General features: G+C 40.8%; 1 protein-coding gene across 1 annotated transcript in view; it reads left to right on the top strand.

The window, feature by feature from the left end:
• LOC310931514 (cadherin-4-like) overlaps positions 1 to 22,501 on the top strand; it is a gene marked incomplete at both ends in the record, with an annotated part of 340,574 nt that overhangs the window by 113,972 nt on the left and 204,101 nt on the right. The window contains one exon of the mRNA XM_083894688.1: positions 15,279 to 15,302. Coding sequence (XP_083750814.1) covers positions 15,279 to 15,302 — 24 coding nt within the window. The remainder of the gene's footprint in view (positions 1 to 15,278; positions 15,303 to 22,501) is intronic.

The following is a 22,501-nucleotide window of genomic DNA, read 5'->3' as shown; positions in this document are numbered from 1 at the left end:
CAGATCATTATAGGACAATTGCAGGGTAGTCCCCCCCCCCCCTCTGCTATAACACAGTGCTGCTGCACTCAAGTCAGAAAAGGACAGAGGAAATTAGAAAAGGGAGATGTGTGAAAACACCAGGAAATCCATCAGCTTTCTGAGATCACAAATAGCACCATTTGAGCTTCACCAGAACTCGATAACACCTTTTGTTGTCGTGCTGTTGGCGTTTTCTCTCCCACTGACTTGCCATTCTTTCCAGACACTGGGCGATTTAAGGCTTCAGCGATAAGATGATGGCCCTCAGGTGTGTCCAGGTCTAAAGCTGGATTTATCCTTCCGTACTCGGCCTCTGCAGTGACTTCTAGAAGTGCTGCAGGATCGGAAAATGCATCTCGAAAAAGATACAACTAGAGGAACCACAAGCATAATAGGATGATGTAGTTTGAACTACACGTGTTCCCTCACATTTTTAGAACGGATAGGTAGCGTTGACTGTGATGGGCGATGGGCAGAATGTAGTATATTGAGGGGAAAAATTAATTCTCAAGCATAGTAATGCCATAGTGCACTTCCTGCTTAAATCTTCCAACTGTCGCTCAACAGTATATCACAATGAATGAAAGAATGCAGACACATTCCAGGTTTAATAAGTGCACAGTGAGAATCCACAGTGCATGTCATATCCATCTAATGCCAAACTATGAATACATTTCTTAGAAGCTCCAATGACAGGTCCACTGGAATATCTTGACAGGTAAGACTAAATCGGGCTTTAACAGCCAATAGGCTGTAGCAGTCAGAGTGCATATTGTCTTATCCAGCCATCTTAAACTCCTCAAGCCTTCCGAAAGCTGTCGTCAGGTCTGAATTAGACATTCAGAGCTCAAAGTTAGTGTCGTGCTGGCTCTGAGCCTGCTATGTGTGAGTGTTTTGCTGCAAATGCTTTACAGAAACTCTTCTGTGCATCTGTTCTCATGTTGGTGGATTGCAGAATGTAAATCACTCGCTTTTGGTGCATTCACATTGAAGTTTGAAGTAACAATATTGTCTCGGTGAGACGTGTTCAAAACAGTGAACCTCGTAGGATCCAGGCAAGGAGTGCAGTCTGGCTTGAGAATGCTCAAATGAGCTCACTTTTAACATTAAAGGTGAAGTAAGTAGTTTATAGTGCCATCTAGAGGAGAGGCTGAAATGTACAACAAAGAACTGCTCCTCTGCTCACCCCCTCCCTTCCCTGAGCGATACGGTATCCTCAGCCGGTCAAATGTCGTCCTCGTCGTCTTTCTCTGTGTCAGCAGTTGAGGTTCGTGAGGCGAGGGAGAGGCGAGCTACTGCGGCCGTAGCAGACGAAGCGGAGAGAGGTCATGTTCACGTGACCGCAGATTGTTAAAATGAGTTTCTGAAGTAACGCTAAACTTTAAAAACAGAGACACACATACGCAGTACACGGGTACGCTGGTTATTTGTAGCGCTGCTCTTTTTCGTTTAACAAACAGACCGCTCCAGTTCGACTGTAGGCGCACGCTAACGGCGCTAAAAGGAGCTAACAGCTGGTAAACAGTGCATTTATGATTGACCTATATTTTATTTCATAGTTTTTTATTCAATATATTTAATCTCCCGCTTGTTATTCTCTTGTTATTACTTGTACTAGTTGCGACTACTTACCTCGTGTAGTTTCTATGCAGATGAGTCAGTCTTCGGTTGCATTTTATTCAAGGCACATCGTTGGAAAGAGAAAGAGTTTTGGGACGAAGCAGAAAAAAAAAAAAAAAAAATAACAACATCTTTGCATGTTTGCATCACAACTATTACAATGATTGCTCCCTGGAAATGTTAACACGATAAAATGCTTCCTGCTGTTCTGAGAGACTAAAAGCACTGACCTTTTCGCCTCAGTAACATCTAGTTCATTTAGCTTTTTTTTTGTCATTTCTGAATGACAAGAATAGTACAATTATAATAGAGTAGGACATTATACTTAATTCCCAAAGTGTCACCTAAGGGCCTTTGTCTTTTTTTTGTATGTCGCGCTCAACCCTAGATTTTGTTATTAAGCTGTGAATTAGAGACCCAAGGGTTATAAAAAAGTAATCCAATGATTCACCCAAACATTTTATTGTGAAGCCTCTTCTCTGTCAATGTTTTCCAGTCATTGATATTCTCTGGCGGAAACATAAGCTCCTTAATTGTAGATTGCAAGATACTGACACTCTTAATATACCACAGCTGTTAAGTCTAAAACTCATTCTGTCAATCCAGGAGATGTGTTACAGACGACTGAGTTAAAAGTTTCTATTTCTGTTGTAACATCTGGTTTCATTTCCATCTAAATGTGATTTAAAGCTTAGTGGCTTTCTTCTCCGTGTGTGTGTGTGTGAGAGAGAGAGAAAGAGAGAGAGAGAGAGAAAAGAATAAAAAACAACTAAAACTGAAAAAAATAAACGGATGAAACAAATTTCTGATTTTAATTTGAACGGCAAAGGTTATAAAAGAAAGAAAATTACATCTTCTCACGACTATAATGTGTTTCATGTTTTCATCAATAGCAAAAGCAAATGAAAACATTTGTTTGCTGTTGCCGTTGTTGTTTTTGATGTTGAGGATTCCTTTCTTTCTTTCTTTCTTTCTTTCTTTCTTTCTTTCTTTCTTTCTTTCTTTCTTTCTTTCTCTAAGCAGTATGGCTGGTCAATTAAATCAAAGTAGTTCATGTCTTTAAATTCTCAGCCTTGCATTAGAATATAGACTATTATAAAAAATGTGGTAATGCTCAATCGCATTTCAAATTAACTGCAGTAAATAACTAAGAGCAGCTATGCTGTAAAAAAAAAATGAATCCATGTTTTTCAGAATAATCTGGATTACATGTGTTCCTCTGTCATTTGGCCCTAATAAACATCGTATTAAGAACTGTTTTTCACATTATTAACGTCTTTAACAGAGCATGTGCTTTTAGATTTATAACATCTTGCATCAAGCAGATTGTTCTGAACATGAGGTACCATTATGTTTGTATTGTGTGTTTTTTTAAAGGTCACATAGACCGGAAGTGCCTATTAACGCTGTTTTTTTTGGTGTGTATCTGCGTCATTATCTTGTTTATGAAGTCCTGAAGTTTCAAAACAAACAGTTCAGCCACTGCTGAGAACGCTGTGTTTTATTGTAATCTCGGGCTCAGGGAGATCTCTGAAAAATCCCGTTCTGGTTTACTGGTTCTCCAGAACAGCCGATCGTCCTGCTCCGGGTACTAGTCCGGGCACATCCGGTTGCGTACATCGGTTCGTTTACAGCAACTAGTAGGTTTTTGACCATAAAAACAAGTTAATGTATATAAAGTAGACCTCCATAACTAACATATATGTGCAACAGGACCACTCTATGTGACCTTTAACACTATAATCAGGCTAATCTGAGCGTGGCTGATTCCCAAGAATAAACAAAATATAGATTGTGGAACTCAGCATTATGTGCGTGTGTAACATAAAACATAATCAGACAACAGGTTTAAGGTCCTCTTTGGTCAACCCCGGTGAGGATGTCACAGTGACTCATGCCCCTCCTGTACTATACATATCCTCCCTTTTCTTACCTTCACATAATGTAATAAAGGGGGGCAATTGAATTGCTTTATAATGAGAAAACATCCCTGATGTAATGTGTTCCCTACGTTCTCACAAACTCAGGCAGTGATTGCTGCTAAATGAATGCTGCTGATTGGTCAAGTTAGTTAGTCTGTATCAAGCGAGTAGCGTGGCACTGGCTCCACAATGGATCCAGTAAACTAGGCTCCTGGAACAGATGGAGGAATTTACCTGATTTAGCCCAATTGTGGTCGTTTTACTGATATTTCTTATCCTGTGCAAATTTGCCATTCCTATTACAGATGTCCTGTTTTAAAATGACATTACTCCACCTCCCCATGTAAAACCAATCCCAATCCCGAATAGGGCTTATGGAACAAAGATGGAAAAACAATTCAACGGATGCTATAAGCACGTTGCCAAAAAATGACTCAACATCAGTTTTATGGTAGAGGTTTTGTTATGCACATGTCTTTTTGGGCCATGCTCAGTTCTCACTGTCACAACTGGACACATTTGAGTGTTCAAAAAGTAACCCAAGCAGATGGAATAATGGGAGTGAGGCCATCGCAGTTCATCTACCTCAAACTATGGTGCTGTTCAAACTGCTGTGATCTAAAGACACTATTGTCAGTATCTTTATAGTTCAAAATCCAATCCAGTTCAACTTTATTTTCAAAGTACAAAGTAAAACAACAAGAGCTGAAAGAAAGTGCCAATGAGCGTCTCGTCCGGAGGGGGTCGGTCTAGAGAAAAAAAGTGGGTGAACAATGAACGATATTTATGAGAATTTCAAAGTAAATGTGTTTGTATTGATATGGAATGATGTATACTTCACAATAAAAACATATTTACGATACAGAAAAACAGGGTAATAAAGACAAGGATAACCGTAATTAAAGCATCTTAATGTAATTTATGTAATTTAATGTTGAGTAAAGCAATTAATTAAGTAATTACAACCGAATGTCTTATTACTATTATAAAAATATTGCTGGCAAATGTATTTAGTCTTCTATCCAGGAAGCTGCGACTCGGCATAGTGGTGGGCGGGCCGCATGTGGCCAACGGGCCGCCAGTTTGACACCCCTGACCTAATAGACCTAAGAACAAACAAGAAAACATACAATAAAACACTTTAGAAAGAATAAAAACAAATAAACAAAGTCATACAATAAAACTATAAAAAATATAAAACCAATGTAGGTCTGTGGCCAAAAAGGTTATCATGATAGAAAATGTAAAAATTTATATCAATTATTGAAATAGACATTGAGTTTTGCCAATTTTCAATAATAGGTCAAAGTTATGAGGTAAGAATGAAAAAGGAAAGACGTTGGTTTTTGACTGAGGACAAAAATAAATGACAATTTGGGAGTAAAAAAGTAAAGTAAAATCAGAGGAATATCAGCAGTGGGTAGAGATGGGTATGTGGACGGAAGGTGCTTCTTGTCCACTGTCGGATCTGTGGGTGGCAGCGATGACTGATGGAGAGGCACTTTAAGTGAAGGTCACATCCAAAGCCCTGCCATTTAAGAGTGCCACTGTAGCGGGGGAGAGGATAAACAAATCTCAGATGGCCGCGTTTATTCACCCCACTTTATCGATGGAGGAGGGAGCGACAGACAAATGAGGCGGACAAAAAGGGAAGGGGGAAAAAAAGGGAATGTCAATCGTCGATTCTGGATTATCTAAGAAGGATTTATGTTACAAAAGTCTGTCTACACGTGAATGCTTTATTTTCTCAACGGAAAAAATACATGCGATGTTTTAAATCACTGATGGTTTGTCTTTCATTCAGACATCATTCGTATCATTCCCACAAGACAATAGAGAACAGTAGGGATTACATAACCGATTGTCTTCTATTATATACAGCCAAAATATGGCAAAATAAATTCCTGGAGGGAAATAAATGACAGCAGACAGCATGTTTGCGAGTTTCCTTCCTTTTGCCCAGATTGTCAAAAGGCCTAAGGACAGCAGTCTGTCACCGCTCCAATGTCCCTTTTGTCAGAGTTATTCAGCTGGACCTCGAAGCAGAGCTGGAGCCGGAGGTTCTGACTTGGTTGTTTCCCCCCCGGGCAGGACAGAACGCTCATGGCTAGACGACCTTAGATGCCCAGCCTTTAATATCTGATCATGAACCATCTGCTGAGGTTGCCAGAGCCCACACGCTGACCTCTCCAAGGAGAGTCCAAAGGGAAATCAAGCTGTTAGTGGTCTATTTAAGTTAGTCTGATCACCATTTAAGAAGAACTAAACAATGGTGCATTAGAATCCTACATTTGCTCCTGTAATAACCCTTAGAACACAGAGTATTTTGTGCTGCTTTTTTCCATGACTATAACATACAGTATAGAGGCTATAAGAATGTGCAATATAGAGTCTTTTTTCCTGTTCTTGGGCACAACCTAGGCAATCTGATGGAAAAAAAAAAAAAATCATGTTCACTAACTCTATAAACACACCTGAGCACTCAAGTACTCAAAAGAATCCCAAAAATTTGATTGAGTTTGTGAAATTTGGAAATAAGTTCAAAGTTGACTTGGCTCGTTATTATGAACAAAAACAAAGAAAAAATTGTCTTTTTTTGGGACTTCTGTTCAATTTTCTGCAGTCTCCTTCCTTGGTTTCTGCATCGGTATAGTAAGCATTCACTTTAAAATGTGAAACATGCATCTGTTAGGGCTGCTGTAGAATCATGTCGGCTCAAGATGTAAAGTAAGCCCCTTACCTTTACCACAAAGTAGATGAATGTAATGTCATAACCAAGCATAACCAAATGTCCGATGAATTCAAAACATTGTCAAATGAGTTCACACGGTGCTGATAAAGCCCATCAGCTCCACACGACTCTGTCCTGAGCTGCACACAGGAAGTGATTTAAAAGCAGACGGAGGCAACGGCAACAAACACTCCCTTAGTCAGCCTGTCTTCACATGGAAGGACGTGGCATACAAATAACGTTGCATTGTTTCTCCAACAACAAAATTGCCAAGTGCAATGCACTGCAGCATTAAGTACACACTGTATGAAAGGCACATTTTAAGGTTATAGACATTGTTATTTTCAAAGTAACTAGTGCAGTGCCCGTAGGAAGTATGTATTCCTATATTGGGAGCTGAAGAATATTTTTCAGTTAATGTTATGCAAGAGGCTGACAGTGACAACAGCTAGTTAAAAAATTGCGTTATGTCTAATGAGGTTGAACAGCGTTTGTATTATGTTAGCACTATGCTAATGCTAATCATAACCTCGCTAGCTTACCTTTGGTAACAGGTTCACCAAGTTAGCTGCAAAAAAGTAGCATGCTAATGCTAAATAAATATGTGCTGGCGTATTGGTGAACGGACACCGACGTATAACACCATGTTCTGCGGTGAACAGTGTGGAAATGTCTCACCCACCGTGAGGACAGACTCTTCACTCCCACCTATTCGCTTTAGATGGCGCAGCTACTGCTGATGAGCCGATGCCTGTCTGGTGTAGCGTGACAAATCAGCGAAAGTGCAGCATGCGTGTGCAAAATTTTTTAAAATCAAGGACATACACCATTGGGCCAACAGTCAGTGAGATATGCCCGTCACAGACACACAGACGCAACTTGCTTCATAGATAGATTATACGGTTATAGGTAGCTTATGCAATTTTTGCCCATAAGTATTCCCAAATATTTTACACTGGACCTTTCATTCAAAAAAAAAAAAAAAGAGCATGGTTCTGCTCAGCTTTTGTTTTATGCATTTCAAATGCTGCTCTTATTACTAATAAGATGATGCTGTCATGCCTTCTATGGGAATAATCATACAGGCATCAGTAGACGGTATGTAGGAGCTATCAGAAGTGCATTTTAATGGTCTGTGTGAAGAGTTTATGTGTGCTATGCAGTGCCATGCGCCGGGCCTTGATAACAGTTGGTTAATGGGTAATGTGCCACAGAAGAGTGATGCTGTACTTTCTGTTTTCATTTTGTTGCTGTAGTGCAGTAATTAATCCAGCCGAACCCTTTGTGCTCGCAAAATAAATGCTTTCCATTTTCATTAATAGACAACTCATTAGTGCATAATGAGCAAGAAGGCAGCACTCCCTGCTCTCCCTGTGCAGTACATAGCAGATGAGCATGCACAATACTCATCTAATTAAAACTTAGGATTGTGGTCCGTCTCCTCATTTTCTTCTCTTGAAACAGCACATGCATTTAGTTTTTTTAAACTTGAGTTTCATGGACCATGCTGTGTTATTGCTGTACATACCAAGTGGGAAATTCAATACAAATCCTCATGTAATGTAATCCTTCACAGTGTAGTTATGCCCGTGTAGTAGGGCTGAACACGTCGTAGCAAAATAATACAAAATCACAAACAACGTGAGGTCAGAAAACAGTTGTTCACTTAACTTATCAACTACTTCCTGTGCGTGGGTGAAGGAAGGTGAAGCAAGATGCAAACTCACTGTGTTTCTGTAGCAATGTTACTATGACAAAAACACACGTAGTCCAATGGCGGTTGCTGATCTTTGAAACGAGGAAGCTAATTTCTCGGTCCAGTTGTTTATACATTTTTACAATTCTGCAAACTAGAATAAGGAAATTTGATTATTATGCAAAAAATTGAAATCCTATAACAGTGTTTTTTAAAATTATTATTATTTCCAGTGTATATGTACAAACAAAAATGGGCTGTGTCGCTGAGCGAATGACCAGCTATTTTGTCTACAGAGTTCCCTTGCAAAATTGTGTATGTTTCTGCAACACTGTCTAAAAACTCGTCCAATCATCGTGCAGAAGCCCAGCGTCCCCTGGTTTTAATGCACGTCCTAATCTCTCTGACTCCAAAGTGCTCTAAAACTCAGCCATTTTAGAGGAAGCTGAGCTCCCCTTGCTGTCTTAGAGCAATCGCCTCTGGTGTAGCCCCATGGTGCGAAACCCCTCTGTATTTAGTCAGGTTTTAATTAAAATGTATCACACATTTTAACTGATTTTTTCCATGATTCCGCATAGATCAGCGTTTCCTTCGACTGCTGTAACGCGAACAATGGTTCACTAAAATAAGCAGTAGGTGGTGCATCTTTCTTATTACAGAAGGATAAGAAAGTGCAATTGGTGACTTAAATAAAAAAGTGCCTCAAGCTGTTAATATACGGTCATGGTTCAGACCTCCTCGATTAATTATTGTAGTAATATACGGTTCTTCAAATCAGAAATGCCCATTAATATAGACACACGATGGAAACCCACCTATTGTCATGTATGATGTGCATGAACTGTTGCCGAGTCTCTGCAGAACCATTAACATCCGTGTCAGTGGTCACAACTCCCTGGTGGACGCCATCCATCACTTAATGGCGCCATTCATTTTAAAACGGCGACTGTTGATCTGCTCTGGTCACCAGTAAGTATGATGAAGAGATGAAGAGCGTTTCAATTGATCCTAATTATGTTATAGTCATGACACGATATCAATAGCGGCAGATCTACGTGAAGGCACGTATCTACATGTTTAACACATAGATACATGCAGTCAGGAACAATGTGTCCATACTCGCAGCACTTCCTCGTAATGATATTGTTTTCCTTCTCTCTTCAAGCGATGATTAGCTGTAGGGATTCCTCACATCATGATGGGGGATGAAATCGAACCTAATTTCTGGCTATAATTAAAAGTATTCCCACAGCAGGCTGCTGCGAGGCCACAACTTTAAGAGGTCAATAGATGACAAGTTTCCAATAGCAGTCTAATTCAATCAGTCTGCGATGTAAACTGTATGTTAATGATTCCTCGATAAACTAAAAGCAGCATTCGTCTACTCCTGGACAGAACGTGATATCCGTGACTGAATGATGAACACTAATCATCAACAGGTTTAAATCTGCTCGCTGTATTTTGTGCTTAGTTTGAGTCCAATCACCCCAGAGCATCCAAGAGCTCCAATGTTCAACTGTATAACTTAATGAATGCAGAGCAGCAGTCAGAAAATTAACTCAGTTTGAATTTAAGTCAAAAGCAGAGGCTTTCTTACAACTTTAAAACCACTATTTTACTCAAAGGGACGACTGCTGTACAACATCCTGCTCTGTGATGCTATTTTTCGAGCCACTCTTTCCCCTCCGTATTCCTCCCCATCATCATTAACTTTAGATGAATCCATCACACAATGTTTATGGCTCCAATCTTGACTCGTGCGGGGTCTGGCCAATTTTTTATTCAGACGTGCATTGCGGCTGGAGCGAAGTAGCTTCAATCAAGTTGAAGCTTGCGCAGCATATGATGTTCAACATTTCGACGCTCACATGTGACAAGTCGTGCCAAAGTGCAAAAGAAGTGCTGACAAACCGACGCTGGCAGTCCTTTATACTACTAGAGTGTTTGACAATTTCCACAACACAGCATGTTTGGCCACTTTTGTGTTATTTGTCATGTGAGAATATTAGAGTTTGAAAATGCAACTTCAGCTTGAGAGAAATTCATTTTTCTTTTACCTCTTGCTCTAAAATGTCTACAGAAAAGAAAAATATCCAGACTATGTCTACAGAAATTTCAGAAATAGATAGATGTATGGTTTCAGTGAAACCATATACTTATGTAAAAGCACTAACCGTACCTTTAACATCAGGTATGTGTTCCACATATTCCATTTGGGCACTCTTGTGTGAAGAAGCAGGAAGAGCATGCGTGTTGTTTCCATGGTTGTTCAAACTTTCTTCCTCTTGTCCATGGCAACTACAGGAGCCGTGCTGAAGGAGCTCACTTGTCTCTAAAGGAAGGTACTAAAACAGATAATTCTAGTGTCGTACCTAACATTTAATACACAGTAAAGATGTAACTAATAGGGCTTTCACACCAGAAGAGTCCAGGGGACTTGGTTTCGATTAGGCGGAGGGATTTCACACCTTCATTTTGTTCGGTTCACTTTTCACACTCATGGATTGGCTGGGACCAAAGATCCGTCCCCTGTTGTTCACCACAAAAACAAACTAGAAAAGCACTCGGAGAGCGCAGCCCTCCGCCAAGGCAGCTCAGCCCCACAACGCCCCCACAAATGACTTGTTCCTGGTCCCATTGCGGACATTTCCTGAAAATGTAATCCAAATCCGTCCATGACTTTTTGAGTTATGTTGGTCACTAACAGACAAACTCCAGTGGAAACATATACCTCCTTGGTGGAGGACAACAATGGAGCAACACCACATTTATGCATTTTTCTGTTTTTACTTTCGGGTTCAAACCTAATCGTTTCTTCACAAAAAGCTGTTCGTTTGCATTTCCTACTTGCAAGCGAACCGACATTTTCAGGCGGTTTAGAGTTTGCTTGTTTGGATGAGCGTTCACATCTGCCCAAATGAAGTGGACTATCTGAACTCTCGGCCATTTAAATCGAACCAATCTGCTGTATTGCTTTGTCCTCATTGGGCCAAACAATAGTGTTTATTTGATTGATTATCTTTCTGTAAATGTGCCCACATAAAACCCTGATGGTGGTGATCTGGGATTGAACCTTAATATTACACAGTCACATGTCACTGATATGAGTTAGTCAGTAGGAACTGTAGAGTTGGGCAGACGAACTAGACTATTGATGGCTGACAGATATCAGGGTGGGTGCAGGGATTCCATTGTCCATTGCAAGGTTTTGTAAACTAGTCTTTACTAATTTACTAACTTTCACTAATTCAGGCAAAGAGGTTTTATATCGGGTCGTTTACAGCAACTAGGAGGTTTTTGACCTTAAAAACAACTTTATGTATGTAAGTAGACCTCCATAACTAACGTATATGTGCAACAGCACCACTATGTGACCTTTAATTGTGCTTATTGTGGTTTGGTTTGTTTGCCTGCTGAATGATAAAACCATAAAACGTATTATATCGCAGTCTCATTTAAAAGGATACACGTTTACTCCAATTAATAATGCATCCTCCATCCATTGCTCTTCTTTTCTTGTACCGCTTTGACAGTTCTGCCAGTTAGTAAATTTGTCTTCAGAATGTATTTTTTATGTCCTTTTGGACAGGCGTATTAGGCTCACATATCTCATTTGCAGTGGGAACCGGTATTGACATCAGATAGTTCTCAAGCCTGCAGGCTTATTGCTGTGGGAGCATCGAGACTGCAAATGAGTTTCCAAATCTACACGGCCAAATGATGGCTGGATGAAGCGCAATGGTCAGTAGCAGAGGTTTTCTTTTACTTAACAAGTTATTTATATGTACTTACACCAATCAGTATGCTGACTGCTCCTGGTGTGTGTTCAGTATTTCTCATTACCGACACAATGTTACCAGAGAACATTAAAAATTATATTTGACCCCTTAACACTTAAGCCTCAAAATGTCCACCTGGACTTTTTTTTGCTTATTCTAACCATAAAAGGGCCAGAAATTGTCCTGCGAGTACGTTTTTTTTTTTGCCCATTTTTCTAGAATAACTTTCAATCTGGCAGTTATTTACAATTTACTGCATGTTAATAGTGTAAAATACTGTATTTGTTCACTATGAAACATGTTTCAAATATTATTTGTTTGACATTTTCTTTCAATGTCCAAAAACAGGCCACAGCTTTTTTTTCCGATAGCACAAACCTTCGCGTGATTTATGGAAATGCAAAATGCACGTGTCATGTCGTCTGCGATGCGCTCGGTGTTAAAGGGTTAAAAATATAACCAGCCCATTGCATTATGTCCAACTGTCAGTCAGGCATAATGACACCATACTGTTCTAACCACAAATGACACTTGAAATGAAGAAAGTTATTTCCTGTTTATGAATGTGATTAAATTTAGGCACAAAAAGTGCCTGCTTCGTGCGAGAAACAATTTTTTTTTTTTTTCTCATAGGGACACAATGATCCACAATAAATCTTCTGCCGTTTATGGCCTGTTGGTGAACATCTTGCAGAGAAACAAGGAGAAAATGTTCTTCTTTTCAAACCAGAATTGAGAATGCAGTTAGGTGTGGAACCTTAATTTCGGGGAAGTGGTGTTATTATTGTTATTATATCTGTGTGCAGACATACAGGGGCACACACTGATGCAACCTGCTTTTTTTGTACGGCATGAAGCTGTGCATAGGAACAATTAATTAGTCCTTAATTTGAATGATGTCTTGTTTTATTAAAATGAAATCACAGTTAAGTTGTTTTGTCTCCAGCTTTTTGTATTTGGCATTGGTCTGTTCCAGAAAGCTTCACCGCCTCATTGTGTTTCACTCTGCTGTGTTTTATTCCAATTAAGTTATACTAATAGCGCAACAGGTTGGTTACCCCTCACCATGAGTGTAATATTTTCATTATCCACGGTGGATGTTGGAAATAAATTGAAATTTTGAACAGTAAATTGGACGTGTTATTCACCACTGAGTGAAAAAGCAAACAAGAAAAAAAAAAAAATCAATTTTCTCAATGTTCTGGAAATTATCGTCTGCACTTAGCACTAATATTTGCAGACAATGTGGACTACAACCACTTTGACAGGAGTGTTTTGTTATTGCAACACATGACAAAAATAAGCACGGTAGAGCCAGTGCTTATGTTGGATATTATTTTATCAGCTGTTCAGTTAACCCTGAGGGGTTTTAACAGTGTCGAGCGTTTGTAAGCCTTTAGGGTGAAAAGGAAATGGACCAAGGATTTTTCTTTTAGTGATAAGGTTGACTGCACTGGGGTCTGTGAGAGAGTGCTTGACTGACTAATTATTCCAAGTCTCTTCTCAGATTAGGGTAGACATGCAGAGCTTATGGACAGTCGCACAGCAGACAATCAGACCACATAATAACCAGAGAGCCAGTGTTTTCCCAAAATCCACTGTAACACCTCGCGAAACAAAAGTGTGTAAAGCACTAATACTCGGTCCAATCTCACGCCACGCTGCCTTGATAAACACCAATGCCACCCACTCTGTGGACGCCATCTTTGCTCTGGCAATTAGGCATAGCTTTTTTGGATTATCTCTGCCTCAGCCTCAGCACACCACAAATCCATCTGGATTTCAATTATTCCCTCTGCCATTTTCTGTGGTCATTTGGGCTTTTTGGGCACATGGACAGTAGATAAATTGTCCAAATGATTTGAACGGGAAAAAAAGTTATCATTGCAAGTTTGACAAGTCTCTCAAATAATGATGATAATCTTTTTATATACAATACCATTCAAAAGTTTGGGGTCACCTATACAATTGTTTTGTGTTTTCCATTACAAGTCATACTTTTATTCAGCAAAAAGGCTTTTTAAGGGTTTTCTAATCATCCAATAGCCTTCTAACGCGATTAGCAAACACAATGTACCATTAGAACACTGGAAATGGGCCTCTATACACCTATGTACATATTCCATTAAAACCTAGACGTTTGCAGCTAGAATAGTCGTTTACCACACTTTACTGTATTGTAATGGAAAAACCAACCAAACTGTAAAGGCGAGTCGAGGCGAGCTGGGAACATGTAGTGGAAATATGGCAAAAGTTAGTAACAACTGCAGTTAAAGGTGAACTAAGTAGTTTATAGCGACATATAGAGGAGAGGCTGAAATTTACAACAACCAACTACTCCTCTGCTCACCCCCTCCCTTCCCTGAGCACTACGGTATCCTCAGCTGGTCAAATGTCGTCCTCGTCGTCTTTCTCCGTGTCAGCAGATGAGGTTCTAGTGTTTATTCAGATGTATAAGTGTGTCTTTTGTATATCGGGTTAGGGTTACCTCAGACTTCCTGCTCTTTCAGTGGAGGCGGGACCTCTGCTACAAGTAAAGCGACGCTTGATTTGTTCTCTCGGGTTTGTCCTTACAGGCTCCTGTAGAAACATGGCGTCTCGCTGCTAATAGTGGCAATGCAACAGCGGCCCGCGACCATGTTATTTTACATGACCTTTTGAAACACTATGAAAATTAAAAACAAAAACTATTATACAGCGACGAGACAATGCAGGAGTGGATTTTGGGTCATATAAACCCATAAATACTACGCAGTGTACCTTTAAGTAAAACTTGGTAATGAAGAACATTAACAGTAATGTTCATTAAAGCTTTTTACTCTTGTCTTGGGCTTTCACTTAAAAAGTGCCGTCCCTCTTAGCTTTCCAAATAAAAGTAGCATGAAAGTGAAACCCTGGGAGCTTACAACACTGTTCTGACAAATGCATTGTGGCAACAATAACCAAGATTGACCATTTTGTGTCTTGTGTGTTCTAAAGCGTGCGTTGTTTCGATTCATGACTTGTGCTCTTGTGGGGCCTTGGAGTAAGAGCTGAAAATACTTACTAAAAGGATTTGATTTGTGTTGCTGTAGCTCAACCCCATTGCTTTTACTTATTAGAAGGCTCACTCCAGGTAAACTGTGCCAGAGGATTCCACAGGGGTCTGGAGACTCTCATCGTTCTACTTGACGCCCTCTCTTTTTTTTGACGTTTCTGCTCAGATGCTGTGCATATTGTTTTTTTTTATATCTGTGGCCATTGCCTTAGTCGTACACCCGCCGTATGATTATCCAGAGCACGACGGCGTGTGAATGAGTATGTAAAACGGATATTCTCTGCAGGTCTGGGATGAGAGGAGTTGTGTATGCAACCGCCGCCCTGTCTGTTTATCCCTCTCAGGTGGCTTGTTTCCCCTCCCAGCAAATCACTTCCTTTGGCTGTCATCTCCTGCTTTTTATGTGTCTGCCATACAGCAGCCTGTCAACTGTTAACGCGTTCTTCTGTGTTCTCCTCTCTTTTATCTACAGATACCACAGTATCATCACAAAAAGGTAAGACAGCACTCACTCACTCACTCACTCACCTGTGGATCCACTTGCATTTTCAGATGGGTGCTGTGAGGCAGAGTGTGTGTGTGTGTGTGTGTGTGTGTGTGTGTGTGTGTGTGTGTGTGTGTGTGTGTGTGTGTGTGTGTTTGCTGTGTTTTTGCTAATGAGATGAGTAACATTTCATGGAGTTGTTGGTGTTGATTTGAAATTGAGTCATTCGGTGTTTTCGCTTTTGAACAATCTGTTTGATTACGGAGTCAATCACTCACACCCACTGACACCTCGAGGAGATTTTTTCCTGTTCACCCACGGTGATTGACAGCCCACGGTGTGTGTATGTGTGTGTGTTTGTGCTCGGCTCTCTCTCCAAGTCTGTTCAGAGTAATCATTAACATCGGTATGTTAATGCGAGGTGGAGGCAGGTGATTGTTTTTGCGTTGTGGATCTTCAGGGAAAGAAGGAAGAAGGTGTGTGTGTGTGTGTGAGAGCGTGGGTGATGTTTTTGAGGAAAAGTACCTCAAGGCTATTTTGATTTTGTAATTTGATGAGGCCAGACAGTCAAACTGTCTAAACAGCTCCAGGGGTTGGTGTTCTGAGCGACAGCCTGCAGGTGTATGCGAGCAGTCCCAGCCCCTCTGCTCTTCATCATGGAGATACAGTAATGGCACGGGGGGTGAGTCGCACTCTGTGATTGCAAAGCAGAAGTAGACAATCACTCAGGAGAAATCCCCGCTGATTTCATTGAAACTTTCTTTGATTCCACGCTGCGCCCATAAGAACCTCGCCTTTTTGTTTTTTTCTGCACAAGCAGAGCGGTACAGAGACGGGGTGAAAAGACTTTGATTGTCATTGGCGTCTGGTATAATGCACACGACGTGTATTTTCGGTGGGCAACAAAAAAACAAAACGGTGAGTGTGGCTTCACGTCTGTTGAAGCTGCTTGTAGTTACAAAGCGTACCCTCTTAGAAATAAAAGTGCAAAGTAGAACCATATAAGGTTCTTCGGCTTGTCCTCATTGGAGCGCCAGGTAGAACCTTTTTTCCACCTGGAACCCCTTTGGAGGGTTCCACCAAGAACCCTTTTTAAACCCTTTATTCAGGAAAGGGGTTTTAAAGGGTTCTCTGGATCAAAATGGTTCTTACTGGAACCATTAGTGTTACCAAGAACCTTTGAAGCAAATGTTTCCAGGTATAATCTCAGCCCTTGTTGAAGAACCCATTTGGAATGGGTCTAAGAGTGTAAGCACTGGCGGTGTATGACAAGCCCGGGAGTCGCAGTCAGGCACTGCACCAGGATTCTAGTTGTGGATGGGCCAGACCAAATAGGGGTGGTCCTTAAATTAAAAAACGTAATCAAATCCCTGTTAACCTAATAAAAATGACCGACTAATATAATGTTTTATTATCTGTGCATAATAGAGATTTTAATAGCTTGATTCTCATTTAAATATTTTGTTGTTGTAAAAGCTTTTGTTGCTTTTGCTGATCAAAGGAGAGCGCTTTGGAATCTCCATTACGCACCATACCTGGTTGTGCTTTAGTGCGTCGGCGTCACTCTGGCCGTCACTCTGGCCTTCATTTTAGTCTCAAAAACATGGCTGTAATGCCCAATATTTACCATCCAAGCAGTGATAATAAAATGAGGGGCAAAAAAAAAAAGGAAAAACTCTCCACTGGCATGGATGTATCGCCAGACGGCTCAGGTTTTTGAACCTGCGCTCGTTAGGTGTCCACCAGAGGGCAGGATCTTGACTGGGTGAGATGCCGTCTTACATTTGCGTAGCGCTTGTGTTGTGCTCCCCACCCACGTCCTAAACATAAGTGCAAGCTCGTTCGCGAGAACTGCTGTTGTCACCATGTAGACTTTAACGTTACAGGTGACTGACCACACACTCATCCTACAAACCAGCCCTTCAGCACCACGGACAGCGGCCGAAGCTCCATAGTTACCGATCCGCCCTCACCTATTCCATTCATAAAAAAACAGGCCGGTGACTCGTCCTCCTAATTATTCTTGACGAAATTAAAATATGTTATTCATTTTTTTTTTTTAAAGAAAAGTTTTGGGTGGGCCTGTTGAGATGTGGGTGGGCCTCGGCTCGTCAGGCCCACCCATAACGCCGTGCCCTGGTTACGGTGCTGTCAGATGGACCTATAAAACGTAAGAGATGGCGGACAGCTCTGGCCTCGCTCGCTGATGAATGTTGAACAACAGGAGATGGCTCGGCATACATCACCTCTCCATAGCTACTCTTGTATATGTTTCTTTATAAAAAAAAAACCACGGTGAATGGATCCTCACATTTTGTCTTTGTACCCATTTCTGAACTCCCTATAGCCAGTATGCAAATATCAAATCCTTTAATGAAGAAACATAAAGACACACACACACACACACACAAAAAACATGACCTATCTGGGCACCGCACATTGGAAGTGTCATTGAGAGAAATAGTGTTTTCCGGAAGTCATTCGTAGGCTGAGTTATATAGATGGCTACGCGAGCTGTAAGAGCTGAAGAGCGGCGAGGGGCCTTGAGGATAGAGATAATGCACATTAACCATGAGCGTGTGCTTTCACATCCTTTCAAAAGACTGATGCGTTTTGTGTACGTGTGCGCACACACGCGCTGTGTGTCTTCTCCCGTCGTCTCATCAAAGACGGAGAAAGCGGCGCACTTTTGTGCACATTTGCGTTGTCGGCAAAAACCGATGTGTCAATACGACAACATTCAACTCGAGAGAAGCGGCTCGTACACAATAAGACGGTATACATGTTAAAGTGACAAGGGCAGCATTTCTGCCACAGTAGATGCAGGCATTTATTTAACTTACTTATATAAGTTGACACAGTCAATAATTTAAAAGTTGATTACCTCTTATTTTTATGCAATATTCTTTTTCTAATTTAAAATATATCAGATACAAAATGTCAGTGGTCCTCACTAAATGTGTTATTTAACCGAGGCAGTTTAAAGGAGACATTATGCAAAATTAACTTTTTGCAAAATCATTTTAATACTTTTATTTGAAACCCTGGAGGCCCTATGAGTAGACAAAGTGTGAAAAAATGATGAAGATTCCCGGAATTGTTGTATCACGGAGCTCCACTTTGTCCATAAAAAACACGAGAGTGCAGGCGAGGGCAATAGTATCCGGAAGAGCGGAAGTCTGCGAAGTGTTCTATTATTGGCTGCACAGTGCAGCACAGAGTTCTACACAAACTTCCAGCCTCAGAGGATTTACATTTTATATATGACGGAAATGTGCCGGCAAGAGTCCTTAAATGATGGCTTTTACGAATGCTAACTGCCGTTAGCTGCCGGAGTCTCAGTGACGCTGACGTAGTTTCCTGTGTCTCATTTGCATTTAAAGAGACAGGCACTCAAAAGAGAGCGTTCTGAACAGGGCTGTTTTGGCAGAGTGATTGAACTGCTGTGGCGCTTCAATCCTAGCAGTTCCTTCATGTTCATTAGGACACCAGGGAACTAGGTTAACTTGTAGAAATAGGGTATAATATGTCTACTTTAATGTATCATTTGTTAATATTCAATGGTTAGAATTCATAAGATATAAGGTTTTATAAGACAAACTCATATTGGTCAACTTGGAGCAGGTAGTATCCAAAGTGTGGCTGAATGACCTTTATTGTTGTGCCGCTCCAATATCATGATTAATACAGAACCCCATTATAATGTGACCTTATTCTTTAGTTCTCTACTTCGGCAGAGCATCCCCACTATCTGCCCTCCCCCATCCCCCCACCCCACCCTCACCATGCCATCCTTTATCCAACACCTTTCCTCCCTCTCACACTCCCCCCCCCCCCCCCCCTGCTCCCCTTCTTCTGCCAAATGAAGTGTATTTATGGCACCTGCACTGGAAAAACAGTCTCTTGGAGACATCCCTCTAATTTCATTTTCAAAATGCCAGCAATAAATTTATCAAATGGGCTGAATCGAATTGGAGTCGCACGCAGTGCCATCCGTCATGGGCTGTCCCTCTGGGGCTTGTGGGCGTATTTAAGCCGGCCAAAAAAACACTGCTGGCAGGAGTAGAAGATGGAGTGAGGGCGCGCGAGGGAGGGGAGGTGACTTCGAGTAGAAAGGGAAACCAAATGAAGGGACTGGAGAAACACGCTGAGACCAAACATGTGTGTGCATATCTTTAGGTGCTTAGATGCATATTAAAGTGGCTTACACACGAGTGTGGATGCATATGATGGAATGCGCACATCGCTAATTATTCCGTACAGTGAGGCCTCGTGCTGGAATCTTGAAAGTTTGCCTGTCAATGTGTGGGTGTGATAATTGATTAATTGCACCACACAAGTTAATTGATTGTTTTTTTTTCTTCTTTCTTTTGCGTCAGCAAATCCCCTCACAGTTCAAACACCACTTTGAGCTTCAACTCAAACTCAAGGTTCACACGCTCCGTGACTCCTCACTCCCCGCTCGCCTCACCTTACTTCCTCATCCTTTGTACCTGACTTTGACACCTTCACTTTGCTCATTAAATGCGTTTGCCCCAGCCTTTTTTCCTTTTGTTTCACCCCTCTTTTTTTTTACCTTGCCGATCTTCCCTTCTACTTGCAGCGTTTATCACCGCACAGGTGAAGCCAGACGTGGGTGAGGGTAAAGCAGCTTAGTGGGCTAACAGGGCTAATGAAGTCAGGCCTTGCATTCCTCTGACGGGGATCAGTGGTGTTATCTGTGAAGCCTGTCAGTGTTTAATGATGAGATGAAATATTCAGACACCTGCTACGTGGAGACAGGCACGCTGATGTGTGGCAATAATTAGCTGGGATTTATTTATTTTTTTCTCACGCAGATCCGTCCACACTTATGCATGTGCACGTACGTGTTATGTAAACATACAGTAGAAGAGTATTTCCCTTCTCCGTCTTTGCAAAGCTGTGGATTTATGATTGCGGCGTGACATCAGTGGCGTAAGTGATTGGAACAAAAACCGAATGACAGAACGCTATCTGGCTATTTATTCCCGTGCGAAAAGGTGGAGGGAGAAGATATGTGAGATTTAAACCCACCCCCTCGCCTTGATGAGCAGGTTGTAAACAACTCATCATATGCTGTTCAAGATGCATGCTGTGATCCACGATTCTGTCAGTGCATTTCACTTCTGCCAAAAAGCGTGACGGAAGATCAATCAAAAGGCCAACATCTCAGAACCTTTTTTGAACATTTCAAGATTCATCCTCAAATTCAATCCCGAATCCTATTGGATTAAGTTCTCCTCCCCGGCCCAGAAATGTGTTCCTTTGCCGCAGTGCGCGTTTGTCAGTTTTGTGTGTCCGTGTCACATTTTTAAGGGTATTTGTTTGTGTGTTTCGATGCTAAGGGACTGACAGAGGCGATAGTTGGGTCAACAAGCTGCCTGTTTGCCTGGGTGACAGGGTGCCAACAAGGACTTGGCCTCTTTTTTACCCCATTAGCCACACAGGCTAATTTACCCGTCAACTTACATCGACAAACGGAAACTACTCTTGTCAACTTCTTCTTCTGTCTGCCTCTTTCTCCATCCCTCGTTTATATATATATATATATATATATATACAGTATATATATATAATTTCTAAACTTCCAGGTCCTTTGCTCATTACATTTTCTTCAACGTCTTCCTTCCAGCTGCTAAATTGGAGCCACAGTCTGTCCTCACTCCAGCACTTTCTCCCCTGTCTTGTGAAATACCCTTTTTAGCTCCAGTTGAGGAGACTTAAGACACAGACTTTTGAACATTTCTAGCAGTGTGACTGATGCCTCCCCGTTTCTCTCACATTCCGTTTGGTCTGCAAAGCTTCCTTAAGTACTATCGGGAACTATTTGAAAGTGTAGTTTCACAAGGAAACACTTCTTTTTTTCACATCTAAGGAGCAAAGTTACAAGGAAGATAATGACTTAGTTGTACAGAGTTCTTCTGGTTTTATATACAATTACCACCGAGGATTGAGGAAATGATGTTGACAAAGTGGTTTGAGTTCTATACTCGTCACACCTACAGCCTAAAGGTCACATCTTAATGATCTGAGCTAGCTCTTGAGGACTATTTAAAGAGTGTAAAACGCTCTAAATTTACACCAAAATAAGCATTCTAATAAGATGATTTATCACAAGTGGTAACTGATAATTGTAATCCTCATGTGATCTTTTAAGTGTTTACCAGCCTCATGAATCCATCTCTAAAAAGCGTCTTTGATGCTTACAGTTGCATCAGAGTGTGATTATTTTTGCAGTATTGTTCAGAGAGAGCCATTTATAGACTTTGAGTATAGACTTCTAGCTGGGCTGTAAATTGTCATGTGTGAGACATCAAATCTGATCTTCTTAATGGAACGCAAAATCTTACTGAAACCCCATTTTACCTTTCTTAAAGGTGCCATATGTAAGAATGTGGCCAAAAACGGTTACTACATTCAGATTCAAAATACCGAGGTCTTTTAGGTTTCGTTTTTCTGACGTAACAGATCGGCAGCTGAGACTCTACTGACTGCAATGATTGGTAGACGGCGGTAGGTGGCGCCACATGCCAAAACATGATTTCAAAACATAAACATGATTTGCAGTCTGCAAAATATTTCTTTTAATGCAAATATTTTGGCTGTACTGTTGTTGTTGGTGAGTTCAGTTTGTTATATGAACATTATTCCTGAGTCTCTGTGACATATTAAGAGGATTTTATGGCCAGTTTCTTACCTCAATACCTCGCTACCTCAATAGAAAATGCTTCTTTTCTGTGTTCACATAGTAGTTAGTGCAGATTTATTAGCACCAGAGAAGCTTCGACAAGTTGACCGTGAGATTAATCCTCCGTTTTAAAGCGAAGATGACAACACTCGTGCATTCTTCTGTATCATCTTTTAATTATCAAACTTTATTGGCTTAGATGAGCAGAGCCTGAGGCGTTTTCTGTACTAGTCCATCACCCTTTATTCCCAAGTGGATCAACGCTTATGTACTTTACTGAATGACATGTACGTGTATTTTTATAGCTCAAAGATAATGGCTGGATTTCAAATAATCAAATAATTTAAAAAAACTTGAAAAATTGAATATATAACCAATGGACCACTGAAATCTTACTTCTTTCAGATCGTTGTATTGAAAAGACCATTTGTCTTTCAATATAATTTGAATCCAGACGTCTGTATTCATTCATTCATTCAGCGTTGCCACGGAAACAATTTTT

This window comes from Microchirus variegatus (assembly GCF_963457635.1).
Source record: "Microchirus variegatus genome assembly, chromosome: 9".
In the NCBI taxonomy this organism is placed as follows: Eukaryota; Metazoa; Chordata; class Actinopteri; order Pleuronectiformes; family Soleidae; genus Microchirus; species Microchirus variegatus.
Note: the sequence above shows the minus strand (reverse complement) of the source record. Positions and strands in the feature narration are given on the sequence as shown.